This window comes from Hippocampus bargibanti, linkage group LG01, assembly GCF_051943395.1.
Source record: "Hippocampus bargibanti isolate YZ-2025 linkage group LG01, ASM5194339v1, whole genome shotgun sequence".
NCBI classification, from domain to species: domain Eukaryota; kingdom Metazoa; phylum Chordata; class Actinopteri; order Syngnathiformes; family Syngnathidae; genus Hippocampus; species Hippocampus bargibanti.
The window spans coordinates 2,331,600-2,357,459 of record NC_142734.1 but is presented as its reverse complement, the minus strand read 5'-3'; the positions used below and the strand labels follow the sequence as shown (position 1 = coordinate 2,357,459).

The following is a 25,860-nucleotide window of genomic DNA, read 5'->3' as shown; positions in this document are numbered from 1 at the left end:
TAGACGTCTGACTTTTTCATTATTGTTTGTTATTTTCGTCTTTAGGGGATGAGGTGACTTGTGGGAAGTTTTATGCCAGCTTTTTAATTCAGGACTATTTCAAAAAATACCGCAAGAGAAAAGAGAGGGAACGGAAGTCAAAAAAGAAGGACAAGGCCGCCTCTCTTCAGGTAATTATGGACCATTTCGGAATGTTTGTGAACAATAAACAATAAAAATGCAGTCAATGAGTACCAGAAAGTCACTGTCAATTGCTGACTTGAATTGAAAACAATGATAATAATAATTATAATAATAATACATTTCATTTCGAAGCGACTTTCAAAACTCTCAAGGATACTTTACACAGGATATTTTTTCTGCGGGTGAGCAGCGGCAGCCAAAAAAAATATATATATAATAATAACAAATAATGTGACATAACGCAAAAGACACAGGCAGTCATTCATTCTTCAGCAGCACTTTCTGTGCCCTCTTTGTGACATGAAGCAGTTCTAGATGAAAGAGGACAGGATCAAAGCGTCCTTTTTAGGAGTATATGCTCTATAAAGATATGTACAACTACAGAATACTACATATGTTGCTCCAAAAATGTTCTTATGTACAGTTGTTCATAACTTGAATTTTGGCAATTAGGGGAGCGTCTGTATTGCATTTGTATTTTTTAGTCAAATGCAAAACACCAATAAAAATGACTTCAAGTGTCCCAAAATTACTTCAAAATGACCTCAAAAATGGCGAGTTTCAGAAGGTCCCGCCCCCTTCTTCGTGACATCACACCAGGACGTCTTGCATTGCTCTAGAATCAAAACAATGGCTTCAGATTGGGAGAAGATGCTTTCCTGTTACTCATCCAGTTATGAATATGATTCAAATAGTTCTGAAGAGGAAAGCATAAATGTTTGCAATCGATTAAAGAAGTCCTTTTGAGGCGTCTGGACTCCAATGTAGCGCCCAGAAATTGCACAAGATGGCGCCCAAGCTCCGTTGGAAATGGGCTGATTTTTCTGCTGGGAATTTGTGTCAACTAGTATCAAATAGTAGTCACACAATGATTCACCATCGTATTATTCATGTGTTTTCCTTCTAAATTTGCCATCAACACGGATCAACACGATGTTTTCAGACCAAACATAGTACCCCAAAATGCATTGAGTGTCGCTTTCTCGGTCAGGGGCGTTCCTTTCGTGACGTCACATCAGGAATCGTCACCAACTCGAAAACAAGACTTCCGGAATATTCAGCGCGAGTCTTAAAACGTAAAATATAGCTATATGCGGTGGAATCTTATTAAAATACGCTCAGTAGAAGTCATTTGAACACCATTTGAACACATTATGGACACAACTTGTCCGGAGGCGTCGGTTGTCCTTTAAATCTAGCAAATTTGCGACTTTTTTTTCTCAGAATAATACCGCATCTCTAAAAAAAAATTTTTTTTACCTAGCCCTAATGCTCTTCCGTAATAAGCTGTCATAGGATTCACCACCATTTTTTTTTCCAATCTGTCCCTAGCAAGGTCTACGGACGCTACAGGATCTGGCTCCAGAAATGCGCCTGGCAATGGCGTGCGACCTGGAAGAGGAAGAAGGTGCGGATGAGATATTTGACAGTGAGCACGGAACCTCAGTCAGCGCCACGCCCGCCAGTACGCCCATGCCGCCCGTAGAAGTGCTAATCCAGCAGACCGCCGTCCAGCAGGTGACGGGTTTGAGTGACGGCTTCCAGACGAGCGTCTCAGAAGGGGACGTTGTCGTCACAGAACAACCAGCAAGGTTGGAAACTCTGCCCAGCAGGTGCGTTTCCATTTTCGTATTATTTTTTCCCCTCTCTCATTTGGTACTTCCTTCAGATCAATGTTTTATTAATTGACCATTCTTGTCATTCAAAACAGTCTCCGAAAAAATGGAAGATAGATGATTTAAATCATTCACTGCCAGATGATGTGCAAAAATGTGACCACTCCAGTGCCAGGGTTTTTGTCATTTTCACTCAAATTCCAGGACCTACAGAATATTGAGTTTTAGGACTATCTAAATATTCAATACAGCGTAAGAAACCTTAGACTTTCTTCTTTAATCAGAAAAAAAGTAGTTAATTTCTAAATTATATAGGTCTGAAGTTATATGAGCTTGAAATGAGGGCAAAATACAATACATACATATTGGTTTATATAGCTCTTAATAATAATAATAATAAGAAGAAGAAGAAGCGCCTTTCAAAACTCTCAAGGTCATTTTACAGTAACATGATCCATTTTAACTCAAATAGATAGAAAGCTGGCTAGCTAAGAGTTAGCTAATAATTACTCAACCCGGAAATAACTCAAATAGATAGAAAGCTAGCTAGCTAAGAGTTAGCTAATAATCACTCAACCCGGAAGTAACTCAAATAGATTGAAAGCCAGCTAGCTAAGAGTTAGCTAATAATCACTCTAACCGGAAGTAACTCAAATAAATAGAAAGCTAGCTATCTAGCTAAGAGTTAGCTAATAATCACTCAACCCGGAAGTAACTCAAATAAATAAAAAGCTAGTTAGCTAAGAGTTAGCTAATAATTACTCAACCCGGAAATAACTCAAATAGATAGAAAGCAAGCTAGCTTGCTAAGAGTTAGCTAATAATCATTCAACCCGGAAGTAACTCAAATAGATTGAAAGCCAGCTAGCTAAGAGTGAGCTAATAATCGCTCTACCCGGAAGTAACTCAAATAAATAGAAAGATAGCTAGCTAGCTAATAGATTGCAAGCTAGGTAGCCAGCCAGGTAGCTAGCTCGGTAGCCAGCCAGCTAGGGAGCCATTTAGGTAGCCAGCTAGATAGCTAGCTTAATAGCTAAATAAAGAGATGCCCTTATAAATGATTACAATTCCCGTATAAAAGTGGCAGTTGGCCGTACATTATTTGAAATGCTAAAAAAATGCTAACACTAATACAAACAAATCTACATCATTATCACTTTTAGCACATTTTTTATTTTATTTTTATGCTTCTTAAACACTCAACATACAGGGCGGACTCCATCAGCGACCTGCCTCCTCCTCCCCCTGACACGACAGAGTTCATAGGTCAAGAAGCAATTGCATACCCAGTGGCTGAGCAAGTTACCAACCGTGGGGGTGATTCTGAAAATCTTGCAATTCAAGACCGGTAAGCTTAGTCGCTCTTGAGATAAAACATTTAAAGGACAACCGACGTCTCTGGACAAGTTGTGTCCATAATTTGTAAAATGGCTTCAAATGACTTCTGCTGAGCGTATTTTACAAAGATTCCACCGCATTTAGCTATATTTTACGTTTTAAGACTTGTTTTTGAGTTGGTGACGAGTCCGTCCGTGACGTCACTAAAGGACCGCCCCTGACCGTAAAAAAAGACGCATTGTAGCGGTCCTTTCATCACGTCAATGCATTTTGCTGTACTTGTTTAGTCTGAAAACTTCGTGTTGCACCAAAAAGAGGCAGAAGAGGGCGACAAAGCTCTGTGTAAGGAATTATTATTATTATTATTATTATTATTATTATTATTATTATTATTATTATTATTATTATTATAGATGTTGTTATTATTCTGCCAAAATTCACAATCTTTATTTTCCACTCAAAAGCAGTGCTGATGTACACACAGAATGATTGTGACAGTTTTTTTTTTTTACAGGTGAATCGCAAACTTTGCTTCTAATTATCCCATTCTATGCTCTCTTCTAGGTACGTGTTTCCCGAGTCTGCGTCTCCTTTACCACCTGAGCCAGACTTTAACGGGCAGAGCCTCGATCGAGACAGCAGCATTGGCGAACTGTCATATGACATCAATGCATCGACGAACTGTTACAATGGAAGCACCGGGAATGGAGGAGGGAGTATCAATGGAGAGCCTTACCCGCCACATGCATATAATAGTAATGGATACTCGACTTACAACGAGAACGGCAGCAGCATCGTTAGCGTCAACGCTAACAACGGCAGCACTGTGGACGGAAGTTACGCAGCTAACGACTACAATGGAGGCGGCGCACAGTTTGTAAGGAGGAGGCTGCTTCCTTCCATACCTAAAGGTCAACTAAACCCCTTTACAATTTCAAACGTCTTTGTGATATTTTAATCAGTGGCGGGCCGTGGATGTCATCGCTAGGCCTTTAGCAGTGCTTTATATGATTCAATCCAGACTGAAAAAAGTGTGGTGTGATTTTACTAAGTCCACTAGAGGCTACCATTAGCCACCATTAGCTAGGTTATAACTGACTGACCTTTCTATATGATGTCCATTTTTTCTTGAAAAGTCCGTCTAGAAAATTGCTTGAACAGTAAATCTGCAACCAAATCGTCTGTGTAAGCTCTCACTCGTATAGGAGTGGTCCATCGATGAAAAGGTTTCTTCAGCAGTCATCTGTCCTTCTTTGAAGGTGTCGGACGTTTCAATTCTTATCCAAGATGCTTCGTCAGCGAACTAAAGTATTGCTGGTAGTTTCGGCCCTACATATATATAGCCCTACTGTCCAGACATGGCAGTGCCGGACTCTGCTATGATAGGTGTTCTCAGGTTGGAGGGAGCAGAGGACTACTCCCTGCGGCTCCACTGATTGTTCCTATTGTCCTGACTAACGACTGGCCTGATTGCCCTATTTGCTCTATTCTCAAAGAAAATTCTGAAAGAAAATTAGAAAGTAGAAAATTATGTTTTATGGGGACCTGGGAACTGATTATTCTCATTTTAATGGTTTCCTATGGGAAATGAATTTTTGGGATACACACTTTTCACCTTACACAGTTTGTCTGGGAACCAATTAAGTTCGTAAGCCAAGGTATCACTGTAAGTGAATTAATTCCCTCACCTGCTGCTGCTCATTGTTTTAGGTCGTAAGCCCACCTTTAACTTCCAGTGTCTGCGGCCCCAAAGCACTGTGGATGAACTTCCCATCCCAGGAAATTACCGAGGCAATACATCTCCAACCAGGTCTTGTCTCCAGGTAAAACCCACACGCTCACCCACGTTATTTATAATAATAATAATAATAATAATAATAATAATTTTCATTTCTAAGCGCCTTTCAAAACTCTCAAGGTCACTTTACAGTCACAGGATAAGTTTTTCTATGGGTGAGCAGCGGTAGCCTCACGCGCCAGCGTTCACTCAACTCGGAAGTAACTCAAATAGATAGAAAGCTAGCTAGCTAATAGAATGCTAGATTGTTAGCTTTTAGATAGTTAGCTAACTAGATAGCTAATATGTTTCCTGACTCAAATAGCTAGCTGGCTGTATTGCTAATAGCTATCTCTCTAGCTAGCTAGATAGCTAATAGATAGCTTTCTAGCTAGATAGCTAATGTTTGCTGACCCGTCCAGTTGCAAATTGCACAGTGATACCTCAGCTTACGAACTTAATTGGTTTCCAGAAAGTGTGTGTAAGGCAAAATGTTTGTCTTCCAAACATGTATTTCCCATAAGAAACCATTGTTTTTTGAACGTTTCCATTCCGCATTGCCAGACGCAGCGCAGCCTGGACTCCCGGCCCAGTAGCGTGTCGTCGTCATCGTCCGTCTCGTGGGCCAACAACGTGGCAGCCGGCCACACGCCCGGTCCCGGGTCTATCGCCCCGTCGGGTCGCAGGGGCAAGCTGATCTACACCCCCATGATCCTGGTGGATGAAACAACGGGAATCAGTCAGCCGCTGTGGAGCGACGGCTCAGCTAGCCTCCCTGCGGGAAGCCGTGCCGGCTGGTACTCTGGTCAGAGCGGAACCTATGGCAGCTTGAGGGTGCCGCCTGCCAAACAGAGCTTTGTGGACAAAGGCAGTGCAGACAGCCTGGTGGAGTCGGTGAGTAGAAATTGTCCCACAGAGACAGCAAATACAAGTAGAAGGTAACATCCGAGTTACGACCGGGTCCCGTTCTGACAAAACGGTCGTAAGTCAAACGATCGTAAGTCGAAACCCATTCAAAATGGCCGACGTGACGTTTACACGACAAGATAGTATACGATGTCAATCTGTTGTTTTTAAGCAATGTTTTCTATTGAATACTATTATATACCACAATGTTGACAGTTCATTTATAAATCTTATAACTTTTAGTGTCATTTTTATCATTTTATATTTCATATTGTCACATTTTCTTACTGTATAATTGTACATGTAATGTATACAAAACTGTTTACCGGAGAGTTCATTTAGGAATGTTATACTTTTAGTGTCGTTTTTATTATTTTATATTTCATATTATCGATTTTTATTACTGTATAACTGTACTTGTAATGTATACAAAACTGTTTACTGTATACAGTAGTTCATTCATAAATGTTATACTTACCCTGCTCTCCCTGCGAATGGCCAGAAGAGGTCGCCTTACACATCCGCTCGGACTGAGGCGGACGCCGAAGGAAAAAAGCAGTGTACAGTACTACAGGAGATGCACTGTATAACTACTGTATTGAGTGTAGTCACGCAGTAGATTGCTGTGCGAGTGTGTGACATGTGTGTGACGAAGGAAAAAAGCAGTGTGCAGTACTACAGGAGATGCACTGTATAACTACTGTATTGAGTGTAGTCACGCAGTAGATTGCTGTGCGAGTGTGTGACATGTGTGTGACGAAGGAAAAAAGCAGTGTGCAGTACTACAGGAGATGCACTGTATAACTACTGTATTGAGTGTAGTCACGCAGTAGATTGCTGTGCGAGTGTGTGACATGTGTGTGACGAAGGAAAAAAGCAGTGTGCAGTACTACAGGAGATGCACTGTATAACTACTGTATTGAGTGTAGTCACGCAGTAGATTGCTGTGCGATTGTGTGACGTGTGTGACGAAGGAAAAAAGCAGTGTGCAGTACTACAGGAGATGCACTGTATAACTACTGTATTGAGTGTAGTCAAGCAGTAGATTGCTGTGCGAGTGTGTGACGAAGGAAAAAAGCAGTGTGCAGTACTACAGGAGATGCACTGTATAACTACTGTATTGAGTGTAGTCACGCAGTAGATTGCTGTGCGAGTGTGTGACATGTGTGTGACGAAGGAAAAAAGCAGTGTGCAGTACTACAGGAGATGCACTGTATAACTACTGTATTGAGTGTAGTCACGCAGTAGATTGCTGTGCGAGTGTGTGACATGTGTGTGACGAAGGAAAAAAGCAGTGTGCAGTACTACAGGAGATGCACTGTATAACTACTGTATTGAGTGTAGTCACGCAGTAGATTGCTGTGCGATTGTGTGACGTGTGTGACGAAGGAAAAAAGCAGTGTGCAGTACTACAGGAGATGCACTGTATAACTACTGTATTGAGTGTAGTCACGCAGTAGATTGCTGTGCGAGTGTGTGACATGCTGGCTGGCCAAAATTGTAGGACGCGTTGCCGGCTGCCTGCGCGTTGTGTTGCTTTGCGTAGAATTTTAATAAAAAAGAAAAAGGGTCTGGCGGTCGTAAGTACGGGTGGTCGTAACTCGGATCTTTCCATGCTTCAAATGATGCCGTCACACAATGAGTTAGCAGGTCAGTAGCAACCCAAACCTCCACGCTCCATTTGCAGATTATTTTTTTGTTCCTCTTCTCCTTCAGATTCTGATCTCCGAGGGTCTCGGCATCTACGCCAAAGACCCCAAGTTTGTGAGTTTTGCCAAGCGGGAAATCGCCGAAGCTTGTCACATGAGTTTGGACGAGATGGAGAGCGCAGCCGCCGACCTGATTGCCCGAGGGGTCGGCCACTCGGTTTCTCGCTTTGAGGACCAGCTGGCTGACGAAATGAACTGCGTGATTTCGTACTGAATCGAACGGACAGACGGGCGAGGGGAGGAAGTGGAATAAACACCTGCAAGAGAGAGAGAGAATTCACTTGCTGTTGTGTGTGTCCAAACATCAAATCGAAACTACACACAATATACCTTATTCTATGTATAATAAATGTGCTATCGTATTGTAATGAAAGAAATACACTGCACTGTATAGTAAAATCTCTTTATTTACAGTTGTGATGGTCGTTGATGGCTCTTAATTGACACCTGTTGCTTTCTGACTCGTAAGGTCTTACGAAACTGAGGCATCACATTATCATTCATCATGTTGATGATTCTCATAGCCACAGTTTTTTCTGGATGGAACTGTTCAATAAAAGCCAGCACACCATTCCACTGAGCCAACATTGCCTTGATGCTCTCACTTGATGCTGCAGCCATCTCCTCCTCCTCACCCTCAGATGACAACTCCTGAATGGCTTGCTTCTGTTTGTCCTCTTGAAGGCAAATCAAACCATCTGTGTTGAGGACCTCATTATGGTCAGCAACAAGCTCCTCGATGTCATCTGCATCCACTTCGAGTACCATGTTCTGTCCAATGGAAACAATGTCGTCCAAAACAACAGAGTCATGAGGATCAAATCCTTCAAAGTCCCTCTCAAGGATGCATGCGGGGCACAAATTCTTCCATGCTGCTTTCAAGGATCGAAGGGTAATATCATGCCAAGCCTTTTCAATCGGCTGAACACAATGATACACATTGAAATGGTCCTTCCAATAATCCCTAAAGGATAGTTCGGTGTCATTAGTCACGTGAAAGCATCGAGTAAATAAAGCCTTTGTGTAAAGCTTTGTTGCGAAGGATGGTAGCAATGGTGAACTTAGCATATCCGCTAAGCCGCTAAATCAGACAAACGCACACCTCGTTCGTGTTTTTCAATGATCTCCTTCTTCTCCTCGACTGTAATTTTGTTTTGTGTGTTCTTTGGCTGAACACGGGCCTGTGATGGGGTCTTTTTCGGTCCCATAACAGCAAAAGTATCCGTTATGGATCCTTGAAGAAGATCGACGTGTGCATTCAGAGAAAGGGGATGTGGAAAGGTAGGCCGGCTGGGGCGCTGTTCGGTCATGTGCTTTGGTGTTCTTCCGCCGAAGATTTCTCCGCCAGCCATGGTGGAGGGTTGTGTATCGCGAAAAGTAGTGCTTATGCCAAGGTTTAATTTTTATAAATTTAACGTTCATAAAGCAAAAATTTCATAAGACAAAGTGTTCGTAAACCGAGGCCCCACTGTAATGTACGGCGTACTACAAGTTTTGTACGGGAATTGTAATCATTTATAAGGGCGGCTATTAGCCAAGGTTGCAAGGTATGATAATACCACATCTCTAAAAAATATATATTTCAACCTAGCCCTAAAGCTCTTCCGTAACATCTGGCTTTCTTTTGTAAACAAAAAGAGCTTCAACGTAGCTCCGAACTGGTGTATTCTACACATATTTCCCCTTTTTTTTTAACTGAACTGAAGATCCAAACACACTCGGGGTCTATTGAAGCACGAATACTGTCAGAGCGCCCTTTTCTTCTCTCTGCTAAAACGGCCCGGGGCCATCTCGGAAGAAAAGCTGCCCGGCGATTGGACGATTGCAACTGACGTCACGACGTCCTCACCCCAGCTGGTGACGCAGCGGCCAGCTCTTCCGTTGCGGGCGTCTTCCTCCCTTGGGCTGTTCCGAATTAGATGCCTCTTCCCCCTCCGCCAATCTCTCTCATCCTCTTATCGGCGAGTGAGCGGCCAACATGGATGTCGTCAACCAGGTAAGACTTTCGTCAGGAATTCATCCATTTGCTGCTTTTAAATTGTCAAATAATCAAGCGAATCATCCATTTTAAGATGCCTTTGTTGTTATATTTTTATGATAAACGATCATTTTGCGTTTCGCTCCGTCGTCTGTCGAAAACGCTTAACGCCGCATCAGTCCAATAAAATAAATAAATGTGAAATCCGCCATTTTTCTGTTGTACACGACACAACGTAGCGCGATACTGATGCAGATGTTTTCCCCATCGCAGTGCTGGCGCTGCAATGGTAGGGCACGACGGACCTACCGGCCGATTGGCTCTTGAAAAAAAAAACGTTCAAAAAAAGGATCTGCACAGAATAACCCGGCGAATTGATAGGGATATTCTCTAACACGACCCCCAACCCCCACCCTAAGGTTGTGATTGCGTTTGCCCACCACATCTCAATTAGCACCACTGTTGCTAGGACAACAAGCAGGTTTGATTTTCTGAGGAAGAACCCCCCCCCCTCGACATCCCCTCCCAACACTACTGCATATAGCCGCAGTATTGACACCCCCCCCCCCCATTCTCACGCCTTCGCCCTTTTTTAATTCAAATTCTAAGCGAAGGGCGTAGTGAGAGCTTCAAATGGCCTTCTCGGCATCCGTCGCGATTGCCTGTCTTTTTTTTGCGCGCCATCTTCTTCTTGTCGACGGCCATTTACTTTTTTTTGCCGCTGCGGCGTTTACTCGGCGGTGTCGCATTCACCTGCGCACAAAAGCAACAAACAAACGAACGAATTAACACACTGCCGCGCTCTACCATGCCTCAAAAAGACACACAGACAATAAACGTGTCGTTTATTTTGCCTGCTTGTTGTTAAAAAATACGCTACACAAATGGCTGCTGCGGCCGTTAATCAGCTTTGTGTAATTGGAATGCTGACAGCGTGAGGACACACACATAGTGTTCCCGCCCGCGACTCAAGGGACACAAAGTAAGTAAAATAATATAGAGAATGTTCCAGTCAGTCTTGACCCAAGGCAAGAATGTACAGTGATACCTAGGCCTACGAACTTAATTGGTTCCCAGACAGGGTGTGTAAGGCGAAAAGTGTGTATCCCAAAAATTTAAATTCCCGTAGGAAACCATTTAAATGAGAATAATCCATTCCCAGGTCCCCATAAAACATAATTGTCTATTTTCTAAGCCTTAAAACTACACAAACTATACCTTATTTGTTGTATAATAAATATGCTATGGTGTTATAATTAAAGAAATAAACTGTACTGTATATTAAAGTCGTTTTATTTACATTTGTAATGGTCATTGATGGATAGATTGATGGCACTGTGCAAAATCTGAACAAGTTTTCACTTTTGTGTTTGTTTTCTGTTTCCCAGTTGGTGGCCCAAGGACAGTTTACAATAATCAAGCAACCGTTGGGATTTATAAAAGTCCTCCAATGGGTAAGTTGTTTTTGTCTTTGTCTTGCACACATGTCCATGATATCCTCCCCTCGAGCATGGAAACACAGTGGTGAGCTGTGCATGTCAACCCTAGGCCTTCAATAGTGCTACGTCTAAATCAATCCACAGCTGCGAGTGTAGTGTGTAGTGTACACGTCCACTAGAGGGTGCCAATAGAAAATAACTTGTGACTTGAAGAAACTTAAAGGAAAATCAACACCACTTTTTTTGTTTCCGGACTGACATCTGAAAAACGTTTTATAGCATCTAAAATACCCAAATCGCGCAGGCTGATATTTTTAGTCAAATGCAAAACACTAATAAAAATGACTTCAAGTGTCTAAAAACTACTTCAAATTTAACCCGGAAGTGTCCAGTTTCAGAAGGTCCCGCCCCCTTGTTCGTGGTGTCACGCCAAGACGTCTTGCCTTGCTTGAGAATCAAAGCAATGGCTTCAGATTCGGAGAAGATGCTTTCTTGTTACTCATCCAGTCATAAACATGCAGTGTCTGAAACTCATGACAAAAAGTTAATGGACACCCGGGCAGACAGCTCTGAAAAGTTGCCTGCCCGGCCATAAAGTTGCTTGCACCATTTTTCACAACTTGAAATGACTAATCGCAAAAAAAAATGTTGCGAAGTATAAAATATATTTTTTTTTTTAAGTAAGGAAGTACCTAGCACAAATGCTCCCTTGCTTAATTTATTGTAAATATCCCTTGCTGAATATTTTGCTCCAGTTGCCATTTGTCATCATGGCGCACAATGCAATGTTTGCGTTTTGTTGTCTGCTCAAAGCTACACGGACTCCTCTTTCTAAGCGGCTTTCAAAACTCTCAAGTACACTTTTCAGTCAGGGTGTAGTCCGAAACAGGCTTCTGATTGGTTGCCGGTGCCGAGTATCCGAATTGCCAAACGAACGTTCATTTGGCAATTTGTATAAATTGTACGCTACGACGTAAAAGTTGTACGCTATTTCAAACACTGGAATATGATTCAAATAGTTCTTAAGAGGAAAGCATAAATGTTTGCAATCGATTGAATCATTTATTCCGTGTCATTTTGAGGCATCTGCAAAGAAATGTCGCACCCAAAAAAAGGCAGAAGATGGCGACAAAGCTCCGTGGAAATGGTCTGATTTTTCTCTTGGGAATTTTTGTCAGCGAATATCAAATAGTTGTTCGGTGCAACACACAACAATTATTATTATAATTATTATTATTGTATTGTTTTTGAATATCATGACTACATCTATATCACAAGCATATCCTTTATCCACAAGTATTCCTTGGCAATGCAGTCCCTTTGGTGACGGTTATCCTACGCAGAGGAAGTGCGGGTAAAGGGCTGCTGTTGTGGGCGGTCCTTCCCTGAGTCATTGACTTGGAGGACATGACCTCTGCGTTGCTGAGCGCTTTCTTTCGTTTCCAGTTGGCCCCCTTTGCCGCACGATGGAGCCAGTAAACAGTGGCATCGCATGAAAAGCCATATTTGTTACGGAGAGACGATGGGGTGTAGTTGCGGGGTGAGGAAGGGGTGAGTGGCAATTAATAAACACAGCTGTGCTTGCGCTGTGTTGGTTGGTTCGGCGCTGACGTGCCTTCGGGGGTCTCTCGTCGACTGACAAGAAAGAAACAGCCATGTTTGTTATTATCCACGTCAGAGTGACGATATGTCATCCTTTTCTGAAAATTCCATCCAAACAATTCATTGAACAAAATCTTACAATGCCCAAACGTTTTTTTATTTGTCTTTATGTATGATAACAAAGAATAAATATATTATTATATGAAGTAGAGTGGCACCTGGCCCTGATTTTAACTGATTCACTGGCAGATGATGTGCAAAAATCTATCCACTCCAGTGCCAGGGTTTTTGTCATTTTCACTTGAATTATAGGACCCAAAGAATATTGTGTTTTCGTACTACATAAACATTCAATACAGCGTTAGAAACCTTAGACCACAGGTGTCAAAGTCAAGGCCCGCGGGCCAAATCTGGCCCGCCACATCATTTTTTTCGGCCCGTGAAAGCAAATCGAACTTGTAAAATTCCATGATGCTTGCTAAAATCCTAACCAAAATGTCATATTTTTGGATGTAAACCACAATAACAGTCATTCTTCTTGACTTCAGATTTGAAAACTAGTTATTTATTAATTTGGTGTGCGCTCTATATGTAATATGTGGAGGGGATTCAACATTCTAATGGCTTCCCCAAATTCATAACGGCCCTCGTGAGGAAACCGTAACTACAATGTGGCCCGCGGCAAACAATTACTTTGACACCCCTGCCTTAGACGTTCTTCTTTCATAAAAAAAACAGTTAATTCCTGAATTATATGGGTCTGCAGTTATATGAGGTTGAAATGAGGGCGGCTGTCCGAAATACAATGCAATACATCCATATTGGTTTATATAGCAGTTACAACACCATTTTTTTCCGAACTGACATCAGAAAAACGTTTTATATCATCTAAAATACCCAAAACACGCAAGCTGATATTTTTAATCAAATGCAAAATACCAATAAAAATGACTTAAAGTGACCCAAAACTACTTCAAAATGACCCCGGAAATCCATCGTACCCCTGAGACCAACTCACCGAGCCCTTCTACTAAATGTTAACAATATGTAAAATGCGAGTTGAAGAAAGGCAAAGCGTGAATCAGGTTGTCCTAATTCATGCAAATTGTCCTTATCTGAGGGCAACTTTGTGCAACCGCTTCCTGCATGTGTGACTCACAGAGCGTCGCCCACCGACCAGCCCTCTTCCTGTCTCGGGGGAACCGTGCTGACAAAGCAGCAATTTGACGGATGTAACAAGACGTCCAGTTCCCAAATAATGCTTAAAGGACAACCGACACTATTTTTTTGTTTCCTAACTGACATCAGAAAAACGTTTGATAGCATCTAAAATACACAAAACACGCAGGTTGATATTTTTAGTCAAATGCAAAACACCAATAAAAATGACTTAAAGTGTCCCAAAACTACTTCAAAATGACTCCGGAAATTGCGAGTTTCAGAAGGTCCCGCCCCCTTCATCGTGACGTCACGCCAGGACGTCTCCGCCTTTCTCTAGAATCAAAACAATGGCTTCAGATTCGGAGAAGATGCTTTCTTGTGACTCATCCAGTTATGAATATGATTCAAATACTTCTGAAGAGGAAAGCATAAATGTTTGCAATCGATTCAAGAAGTCCTCCCCTATCAATTCGAGGCGTCAGGACTCCAATGTAGCGTCCCAGAAAATGCACAAGATGGCGCCCAAGCTCCGTTGGAAATGGGCTGATTTGTCTGCTTGGAATTTGTGTCAACTAGTATCAGATAGTAGTCTTAGTGCAACACACAATGATTCACCATCGTGTTTTTTTATGTGTTTTCCTTCTAATTTCGCAATCAACACGGATCAACACGAAGTCTTCAGACCAAACAAAGTACCCAAAATGTATTGTGTGTCGCTTTCTCGGTCTGGGGCGTTCCTGACGTGACGTCACGTCAGGAATCGTCACCAACTCAAAAACAAGACTTCCTGAATATCCAGCGCGAGTCTTAAAACGTAAAATAGAGCTATATGTTGTGGAATCTTTGTAAAATGCGCACAGTAGATGTCATTTGAAGTGATTTTACAAATTATGGACACAACTCGTCCGGAGGCGTCGGTTGTTCTTTAAGGCTTAGAAAATTAGAAAGTAGGAAATTAAGTTTTATGGGGACCTGGGAACGGATTATTCTCATTTTAATGGTTTCCTATGGGAAATTAATTTTTGGGATACACACTTTTCACCTAACACACTCTGTCTGGAAACCAATTACATTTGTATGCCAAGATATCACTGTATCGAAAGACAATTTGGAATAATTTAATATCATTAACATTAGTCTGTGACTCAGATATTTTTAGGCCAGCAGAGAAGGCCTTGCAGAGAAGGTCCAACCACTGCCAAAATGAGGAAATACGTCATGTTCACACTGTACCCAAGCTTGATCTGCTCCACTCCGATGTTTTCCCACTCAAATGTCACCAGCAGCTTCACATTCTCTTTGCACCTAACTGTTCACATTGATTTTCTTGTGTGTGCCATTGACTTGGAATCAAACGATGAAATGTGAAAAAAGCAATAACAGGCAGATGGTTTGTGTGTGTGTGAGGGAGAGCGTTTTTCCAGGGGACTGTGTGTCTTCTCACCACAGTCGTGCTGACATTCATCCAGCATGCCAGCACGGATAGCAACCAGCCAATTGCGTTGCCATGATACCAAACACCATTGCCGCGATCATCCCTTCGACAATTCATCACTCCTCCATCCATTCACGCATCACCTTCACTTATTCACAATCAATGCCATTCACGAATGTATTCGAGAATTGAAAATATGACGTCGAACGCCATCCCAGAATTTGTTTGGGTTTGTTTTTTTTCGTGCTTGGGTGTCGATGGAACGTTGGCTAGACCTCTGGCAATGTTCTTCCCTTCCACAAGGGGCAGCATTTCCTTTTTTTTCCATTTTAGCGCTTTGTTCCAGCTTCTGATGTTGTTAAAGCGCAATAATAATAATAATAATAAGCAGAAGAATCATAATAATACATTTCATTTCTAAACGCCTTTCAAAACTCTCAAGGTCACTTTACAGTCACAGGATAAGTTTTTCTGTGGGTGAGCAGCGGCAGCCACATGCGCCAGCATTCACTTAACCCAGAAGTAACTCAAATAGATGGAAAGCTAGCTAGCCAAGAGTTAGCTAATAATCACTCAACCCGGAAGTAACTTAAATCGATAGAAAGCTAGCTAGCCAAGAGTTAGCTAATAATCGCTCAACCCGGAAGTAACTTAAATCGATAGAAAGCGAGCTAGCCAAGAGTTAGCTAATAATCACTCAACCCGGAAGTAACTCAAATAGATGGAAAGCTAGCTAGCCAAGAGTTAGGTAATAATCACTCAACCCGGAAGTAACTCAAATAGATGGAAAGCTAGCCAGCCACGAGTTAGCTAATAATCACTCAACCCGGAAGTAACTCAAATAGATGGAAAGCTAGCTAGCCAAGAGTTAGCTAATAATCACTCAACCCGGAAGTAACTCAAATAGATGGAAAGCTAGCTAGCCAAGAGTTAGCTAATAATCACTCAACCCGGAAGTAACTCAAATAGATAGAAAGCTAGCTAGCCAGCTAGTAGATAACTAATAGATAGCTAGATAGATAGCATCTAGAGTACCATCACAAAGGTAAATAAATCGACTTCATTATAAAATACAGTTTATTTCTTTAATTACAATACAGTCGCACATTTATTATACATAAAATAAGATACATTTTGTGTAATTTTAAGGCTTAGTTAGAAGAAAATTATGTTTTATGGAGACTTGGGAACGGATTATTCTCATTTTTAATGGTTTCTTATGGGAAATACATGTTTGGCAGATGAACTTTTTACCTTACACACAACTTCTGGGAACCAATTAAGTTCGTAAACTGAGGTATCACTGTACTTAGTTAATTCTTTGCAGATGATAAAGAATATATGACTTTTTAATGTAACATATGCAAATTTGGAAATATATGATGCTACCTTTAAACCCTCCTATGGCATTTTCCAAAGGTTAGTTTGCCGAGTCTAAATATTTAACCCTTTGCATTGACTTTTTTTTCAATCACATGAAGAGAAATATGACGGTGATCCACGTAAAACCAAGAGTGTTCTACGTGTTGTTTAGTGCGCATGGTCACGTGTGTATGTGTGTGTGTGTTTGTGTGTGTGTATTTGTGTGTGTGTTGTGTGTGTGTTGTGGCTGGCTTTGCAGTGGAATATTTGGTGACAGATGGTAGAGCACCTCACTCAGATTAATAGCTGGATTTCCCATCCAATCGGCTCTGGCTCGCAGCGTAGCGAGGCTGCGTTGGTAAAAATAGTCAGGCTGGTCTAATCTTTTGTGTGTCTCCGTGACGATTCATCTTTGCGTTCACGTCAGTATGTGACTCACAAAAATGTTCAGTAGGGTGTATCTGCACTAAAGTAGAATGCATTAGTTATTTAGAGCACATTTTTGATGAAAAATACATACATACAAACACATTACAGTGATACCTCAGCTTACGAACTTAATTAGTTCCCAGAAAGTGCATGTAAGGTGAAAAGTGTGTCTTCCAAACATTAATTTCCAATAGGAAACCATTAAAATGAGAATAATCCGTTCCCAGGTCCCCATAAAACATAATTTTCTTCTAAATAAGCCTTAAAATTACACAAAATATACATTAAGTGTGTCTTGCAAACATTAATTTCCAATAGGAAACCATTAAAATGAGAATAATCCGTTCCCAGGTCCCCATAAAACATAATTTTCTTCTAAATAAGCCTTAAAATTACACAAAATATACATTAAGTGTGTCTTCCAAACATTAATTTCCCATAGGAAACATTAAAAATCATGCGCAATTCATCTAAAGTAAGCTAAAAGCTAGCACTGTGCCGATTGCCTGTTCTCGTGTTTTGAATTAGAATTGAGTACAGTACTTACTATTTTGACGATTTTGGATTGATTGTTTTTATTGGAAACCGTCATTTTCATTATTAACTCGTAACCCGGATCGCGCGAAAACCATAGTTTTTACAGCTAAACCGGAGTACAGTGATACCTCAGTTTACACACTTAATTGATTCCCAGAAAGTGTGTGTAAAGTGAAAATTGTGTCTTCCAAACATTAATTTCCCATAGGAAACCATTAAAAATCAGAATAATTCGTTTCCAGGTCCCCATGAAACATAATTTTCTACTAAATAGGCCTTAAAACTACACAAAATATATATTATATGTATAATAAATGTTCTATTGTATTGTAATTAAAGAAAGAAACTGTACTGTATCATAAAGTCATTTTATTTACCTTTGTGATGGCCGTTGATGTAGTTTCATCTTGATGATGTCCGAGTTTAGTTGCCATGCTTTCTCGGCAATAATACCCTCACTCACACTGTCATCTGCTAGCTGCTTTTAGTTAATCCAAATCAACAGATGTGTTTCCACCTCTTCTATTGCCTGAGACCGTTGCTTAGACAACACAGAAACACCCTTAGCCACACGTAGCAATGGTCGACTTGGCGTGCTGGTACCGGGACGCTAAGACACAAAAACCGAAACGTGACATCAACACAAAAGCAGAACTTATTTTCAGGCAAATATCTGTTTAATTATACAAAATGCATCACAATAATATTTAATGTGGCCACAAAATAGTTGTCCAAGCATTTGCTAATTAAATTGTAACCACGACAACCATCGCGTAAAGCGTTGATCACGCTGAATTCATTAGCATTTTTTTTCACACATTTTGCGAGCGTAACTAACAAAGCGGCGCCATGTTTTGTGCCGCTTTTGTTCACACGCACGCCTGCATGAATGTATCGAGTCGCCGTCTAATGTTCTCTCCTGTCTTTCCCCTCACAGATCTTTGCCATCTTCGCCTTCTCAACATGCGGCAGCTACTCCGGCATGTTCAAGATGAGTGTGGAGTGTAAAAACCGATCAGAGAGTGATCTTGGCATCGAAGTAGAATTTGAATATCCGTTCAGGTATGACATGGCTGTTCTTTTTGTTCATCATCTTCCAAATGTTGTCATTGTCACTTGAATTCCAATATTGAGTTTTAGGACTTCATTAACATTCAATGCAGCGTAAGAAACCTTACACTTTCTTCTTTGATCAGAAAAAAGAGTTAATTCCTAAGTTATGTGGATCTGAAGTTACATGAGCTTGAAATGAGTGCGGATGTCCAAAATACAATGCAATACATACATACAGTGATACCTCGAACGCTTTGGCTAACGAACATTTCGCCTTACGAACGTTAAACTCGCGAGAATATAATCTTGGCATACGAGCTATTTTTCGGGAAAACACACGGAGCGCCACAATGAGTGGTGTGTCGTTCGCCAACGAGCCGGTTCTTGGAGCTCCGAACAAGGAGCTGGAAATGGCAGCGGACTTTTTTTGGTCCTCTATTCCCCGGCCCCAGTCTTCGTTTAAAGCCGCACGTGATTGGTCAAGATCCGTGGTAGAGGAAGGAGGGGACACACGCAGCAGTGAGCGGGGGGAGGAGTTTTATTTCTTTAATTACAATACCATCGCACATTTATTATACATAAAATAAGGTATATTGTGTGTAGTTTTAAGGCTTATTTAGTAGAAAATTATGTTTTATGGGGACCTGGGAACACTTTATTCTCATTTTAATGGTTTGCTATGGGAAATTAATGTTTGGAATACACACTTTTCACCTTACACATACTTTCTGGGAACCGATTAAGTTTGTAAGCCAAGGTATCACTGTATTGGTTCATATCGCACTTTAACAACAGCTGAAGCTAGAACAAAAAAAGGGAAATGCTGTCCCATTGTGGAAGGGGAAAAAAACATTGCCAGAGGTCTGGCCAACGTTTTATCGACACCCCAGCATGAAAAAGCAAAACATGAACAAATTCGGGAATGGCGCTCTGTGTCATATTTTCAATTCCAGAATAAATTCGGGAATGACATTGAATGAGTTAAGGTTGTTATAAAAACTAATCATAATTGTTGTTAATGTTGAATAGAATGTGGAAATATGGGATTGTTATGGGCAACTGCTGCCTCATTGAACTAAAGCAATAAAAAAAAAATCGACAGAATGCAATATGTATCTTCAGTTTTTGTAAAAAAAAGTGTGCTTTAGCAAGCCGTAATATTAGAATGAACTCCAGTTAGATGAATCATTTGTTGACAAACAACAAAGGAGGACATTTCTTGACTTTTGTGTTTCTAACTTACTGTGCTCGTCGTCTGTTGACAGGCTCCATCAGGTTTACTTTGATGCCCCAACATGCAAGGGAGGAAATCCCGAGCGTCTGTTTCTGGTCGGCGACTACTCTTCCTCAGCAGAGTTCTTTGTCACCATCGGTGTTTTCTCCTTCCTCTACTCCATGGCAGCCCTCTCTGTTTACTGTTTCGTCTTGGAGAAATATCGTGAAAACAACAAGGGCCCCCAGATAGTGAGTCAGCATATAAACGCATATCACAGGACAGTGATACCTCGGTTTACGAACCCCTTGGCTTACAAACTTTTCGATTTACGAAAGTTAAATGTATGAAAATTTTACCTTGGCATACAAACTTTTTTTCAGGATACACACGGAGCGCCTCAATGAGTGATGTGTCGTTCGCGACCGAGTCTGTTCGTCTAACAACAAAATGGCAGCCGGCTTGTTTTGGTCCTCTATTCCCCGCCCCCAGTCTTTGGTTAAAGCCACATGATTGGTCAAGAACGCAGCAGTGGGGGGAGGTGGTTTAAACATTAAAGAGACAGGAAGACGACAGTGAGAGTTTCAACTATGATAGTTCAAAGGCAGAGTGTAGACTGCAAGGTTAAAATATCCCATCAATCAGGCTCCACAAACAACCCGCACAAAACATCTGTACACTTGATGCAAAAAGCTATCCACCCAGCTAAACAGAACATAATTGATGAGGAACTAGATAAAATTATCACAGAGAAAGCACCTACAAAGGATCATTCCTCAAGATCGTGAAAGAAGGTTACGTTCGTCATTAAGTGTTTAATGCTGAGGAAACCGGCCACTCCATTCCATCAAGCCATCAACGACCATCACAAAAGTCAATAAAACGACTTTATTATACTGTAGTTTATTTCTTTCATTATAATACCATAGCACATTTATTACACATAAAATAAGGTATATTTTCCGTAGTTTTAAAGCTTATTTAGTAGAAAATTATGTTTTATGGGGACCTGGGAATGGATTATTCTCATTTTAATGGTTTACTATGGGAAATTAATGTTTGGAGTACACAATTTTTGCCTTACACACACTTTCTGGGAACCAATTAAGTTCGTAAGCCAAGGTATCACTGTATATTCTCTCCTTGGGTCAAGACTGACTGGAACATTCTATATGTGCCTGTAAAATTCTCCATATGTAATCCTTCTGAAGTTGAAAACGTGGTGGTTGTTGACTGACAGGACTTTGTAGTGACTGCGGTGTTCGCCTTCATGTGGCTGGTGTCGTCTTGCGCGTGGGCCAAAGGTCTGTCGGATGTGAAGACAGCCACCGATCCCGAAAGGATTGTCACCCTCATCACGTCCTGCAACGAACGAGAGAATCGCTGCCGTGAAGTCTACGACCCCAAAGTCTCTGGACTCAACACCTCTGTGGTAAGTTGTGTGCACGGAGCTGGGGTTAAATTTAAAGGACAACCGACGTCACTTTTTTCTTTCTTAACTGACATCAGAAAAAGGTTTTATAGCATCTAAAATACCCAAAACACGCAGTATGATATTTTTAGTCAAATGAAAAACACCAATAAAAATGACGTAAAGTGTCCAAAATCTGCAAAAAAATTAAGCTGCGAATTGGGCATTTTCAGAAAGTCCCGCCCCCATTTCGTGACGTCGCGCCAGGACGTCTTCGCCTTGCTCTAGAATCAAAGTTCAGATTCGGAGAAGATGCTTTCTTGTTACACATCCAGTTATGAATATGATTCAAATAGTTCTGGAGAGGAAAGCATACATGTTTGCAATCGATTAAAGAATTTATTCCGTGTCATTTTGACGCATCTGGACTGCAATGTAGCGTCCCAGAAAAGAGGCACAAAATGGCGACCTCCTGTGGCCACCTCCGTTTCCACAGGCTGATAAATTCCTTATATGGAGCTTGGACACCCTCTTCTGGCGGTTTTTGGGTGCAACACAAGGTTTTCAGACCAAACAATACAGCAAAATACATTGACGTGATGGAAGGACTGCTACAAGGTGTCTTTTTTTCGGTGTGGTGCGTTCCTTTAGTGACGTCACATACGGACTCGTCACCAACTCAAAAAGAAGACTTCCTGAATATTTTGGAATTTGGAATCTTTTTAAAATACGCTCAGTAGAAGTCATTTGAAGCATTTTACAAATTATGTACACAACTTGTCCGGAGACGTCGGTTGTCCTTTAACTCATTCACAAGTATCCATACTTGTCTACGAGCATATGATTAAAAGCCAATCTCGGCCTTTGCCATCCGCAGGCTTTCGGCTTCATCAACCTGATCCTGTGGATAGGCAACCTGTGGTTCGTCTTCAAGGAGACCGGCTGGATGGGCGCCTTCGCGGGGACGTACATGCCCTCGCAGGAAAAGCAGCCCGCTCCCGATTCCTTCGCTCAGGGCGGCGGCTACGGTCAGCAGGACCCGTACGCCGGCTCTCAGGGAGGTTACCAACCCGAGTACGGCCAGCAGGGGGGCTACAACGAGGACGGAGGCTACAGTCAGGGCTACGAACAGCAGCCCACCTCCTACTCCAATCAAATGTGAGCTTGTGTGCTGATGCCACAGCTACAGGATGGTGAGTGTTTTTACCAAAAGTCACCACTGGTTAGCTCTCTATTTGCTATCTAGCTGGCTATGAGCTATCTATTAGCTAGCGAGCTAGCTTTCTATCTGTTTGAGTTACTTTCGGGTTGAGTGAACGCTGCGTGTGTGGCTGCCGCTGCTCACCCACAGAAAAAAACTTATCCTGTGACTGTAAAGTGACTTTGAGAGTTTTATAATAATAATCATAATTTATTTTAAGCAACTTTCAAAGCTCTCAAGGACACTTTACAGTCACAGACAAGCATAAATACTATAATAAATAAAATACAACGACAAATAGAATACAATAATACAATAAATACAATACAATGCAATTATAAATAGAATCGTTTTGAAAGACACTTATAAATGAAATGTATTATTATTATTATTATTATTATTATTATTATTATTATTATTATTATTATTATTATTATTATTATTATTATCTATATAGCTATCTATTATCTATATGGCTATCTAGCAGGCTGGCTTTCTAGCTAGTTAACTGTTTGCTATCTGTTAGCTATCTGGCTGGCTATCTAGCTGGCTATTTATTGGCCATCTGTTAGCTAGCTAGCTGGCTGGCCGGCTATCTAGCTGGCTATCTGTTAGTTATATGGCTATCTAGCAGGCTGGCTTTCTAGCTAGCTATCTGTTAGCTATGCGGCTGGCTATCTATTAGCTATATGGCTGTCTAGCAGGCTGGCTATCTAGCTAGCTATTTATTGGCTATCTGTTAGCTCGCTAGACAGAGAGAGAGAGAGAGAGAGAGAGAGAGAGACCAACAAAGCAAGCACAAACAATAATAATAATACAAATGCATCTACAGTATTTTACAAATATCATATATACGCGTAAATATCATTTTTTTTAATATATTTTTTTTACAAAAACAAAAACTATTAGGCACGATTCAAACGCATGTGTTTCATTACCAATCCACAGACAATAAAATATGCATTTCGTAAGCTTAAGATGCTTTTTTTTTTCATGTAGAACATTCAAGATGGGGTTAATGAATACTCTCCTTCCTGTCGTCTTCTTTCCAGGGTGACCTTGTGATTCCGGCGTTCATTCGCCGCCTGCGTTTCTGCACTCGTCTGTTAGTCTGTTTGTGTACATGTAAGTTTGGCAAGTGGTGGGGGGGGGGGGGGATAATATACACGTGTGAGCGGATTGACCAAAAGTGGGTCGTGATCACCTAAAAGGGGAGCTGCAGGAGGTCAGGCAGGGGTCATGGGGTGGGAGGGTGTGGGAGGGGGGGTCGGAATCTTTGCTGTAACATGATGTTTATTCCCGTGATGTATTTCATTGTAGAAGATAACAGAGGATTGTCTGTTTGATTATACAAGAAAAACACAAACTTGAATACAAATACCAAAACATTCATCGACATTGAAGAGCAACACGGAAAAAAGACTTCAAATTATCGGGGAGGGGGGATATTGTAGTTATATTTAACTTGAGAGAATGTATTGTCTGTGCTGTGTAAATATCGACCTGCTAATATATATATACATATATATATATATATGATTCTATGTACCCTATTGAATAATTGTGCACTCCATATTAGTTGTTATACAACAAATGTAGAGCACAGAGTTATTCAATCGGACCGACTTTGATTCTGTTTAGAAGCGCATAGTTTGACCTTTACCCTTCAACTCCTTTCCCCGATACACCAACAGTTTGTTTTTGTTTTTTTAATTCACCACATCAAGTCTTCATTTTACTTTTTGCCGTGTCAATTTGTTTTAGCTGTTACATGAGAAATATAAGGTACAGCCCATTGAATATATATATACAGTAAAGTCTCGTTATATCGATATTCAAGGGAGTCCGAAAAAATATCGATATAACCGGGACTATCGATATATCCAACCCTGTTTGCATGTAATTTTCTCCATACGTGCATAGAAATAGTATCGATATAACCGGGACTATCGATATATCCGATATCGATATAACGAGACTTTACTGTATATAGAACAAATGACAAAGCAAGGTTTAATCGTGAGGGGTGCAAAAGCTGCAATGGAATTTGGAGGAAATAGCTTTGCAGCTATACAATTCTCATACTAAATTGATATTTTCACCAGGATGAATATGCCAGCAACATTTTTCGAGTTGATAATCAAATTACGGAAGTGTATTTTCTGCAATGCAAGACAAACAAAACAAAAAGTCCAATATCACGTAAAGTGATAACGATGAAAAGCTTTCGTCATCTGTGCTTCTTTGAAGGTGTCGGACGTTTCGCTTCTTATCCAAGAGGCTTCGTCAGCAAACTAATTTTTTTTGCTGGTAGTTTCGGCCCTATATATGTCTCTACTGTCCAGATGGGGCAGTGCCAGACTCTGCTACGATAGGTCCCTGCTCTCAGGTTGGGGGAGCAGAGGACTAATCCCTGCGGCTACACTGATCGCTTCTATTGTCCTGACTGACGACTGGCCTGATTGCCCACTTTTCCCTTGTATCACCTCATCAGCATGTTGCCTAAGCAGTCTATTGTACGAACGATCCAATATAATAATTATAATACATGTCATTTCTAAGCGCTCTGAAGGTCACTCAACCCCGAAGTAACTCAAATAGATAGAAAGCTAATGGATAGCTAATAAATAGCAAATAGATAGCCAACAGCTAGCAGGCTAGACAGCTTACAGCCAGCCTTTATCAACATCGCCGGGACAATACTAGTGGGCCTCAATCTTCAGTACATATGCACCTAAAAGCTAGCAACCACTCATTTGACGACAGTAAGGTTAAAATCTTAGCGAAAGAAAATACAGTAAAGTCTCGTTATATCGATATTCAAGGGAGTCCGAAAAAATATCGATATAACCGGGACTATCGATATATCCGACCCTGTTTGCATGTAATTTTCTCCGTGCGTGCATAGAAATAGTATCGATATAACCGGGACTATCGATATATCCGATATCGATATAACGAGACTTTACTGTATTTTCATAAAACAGCAAAACCCTTCACTAAATGGCCATGGTGGGGTGAGGTTCAATTTGGATCATGCTTAAAACAAACTTCTTAGGTCGTTACCACGTAGGCTTAGTCATGCTGATGCTGTGATACCAGGGCGAATGGGGCAATCAGGGCCAGTCATAGACCATAATCAGTCAGGACAAAAGAGGTAATCAGTTTAGCTTCAGCGAATAGTGCTCTGCTCCCGCCTAACCTTAGAGCAGGGACCTATCATAGCAGAGGTCTGGCACCGCCACCTTTGTCCATTAGGGATGTATATATAGGGCCAGAGTTACCAGCACAACTTCAGTTCGCTGACGAAGCTCTTTGGATGAGGTGTGAAATATCCGACGCCTTCAAAGAAGTACAGATGATGGCTGAAGAAACCTTTTTAGCGATAAAATGAGCCATTCAACACATTGTGGCACGCTTCTGTAGATAATCCGTCAAACGGGCAAATTGGTTTTCCTACAGATACGAATTAAGAGCAACTAATTAGCTTCATAGAAGGTAACATTTAGC

The 25,860-nt window shown here is 41.1% G+C and overlaps 2 protein-coding genes across 2 annotated transcripts in view; both read left to right on the top strand.

Moving 5' to 3' along the window:
- The window catches only part of cacna1fa (calcium voltage-gated channel subunit alpha1 Fa), a 43,334-nt gene extending 35,392 nt beyond the window's left edge, over positions 1-7,942 (top strand). The window contains exons 43-49 of the mRNA XM_088989741.1: positions 46-170; positions 1,516-1,796; positions 3,010-3,147; positions 3,702-4,048; positions 4,848-4,960; positions 5,479-5,808; positions 7,537-7,942. Of these exons, the coding sequence (XP_088845867.1) occupies positions 46-170; positions 1,516-1,796; positions 3,010-3,147; positions 3,702-4,048; positions 4,848-4,960; positions 5,479-5,808; positions 7,537-7,743 (1,541 nt within the window). The 3' untranslated portion in view covers positions 7,744-7,942. The remainder of the gene's footprint in view (positions 1-45; positions 171-1,515; positions 1,797-3,009; positions 3,148-3,701; positions 4,049-4,847; positions 4,961-5,478; positions 5,809-7,536) is intronic.
- Positions 7,943-9,388: 1,446 nt separating this feature from the next.
- Positions 9,389-24,158, top strand: sypb (synaptophysin b). Its single transcript, XM_088989727.1, has 7 exons — positions 9,389-9,525; positions 10,896-10,961; positions 18,410-18,534; positions 19,791-19,989; positions 20,979-21,170; positions 22,027-22,342; positions 23,403-24,158. Exons 1-6 carry the CDS (start codon positions 9,508-9,510, stop codon positions 22,309-22,311), a joined length of 885 nt encoding a protein of 294 aa, XP_088845853.1. The 5' UTR covers positions 9,389-9,507; the 3' UTR covers positions 22,312-22,342; positions 23,403-24,158.
- Positions 24,159-25,860: the final 1,702 nt, after the last annotated feature.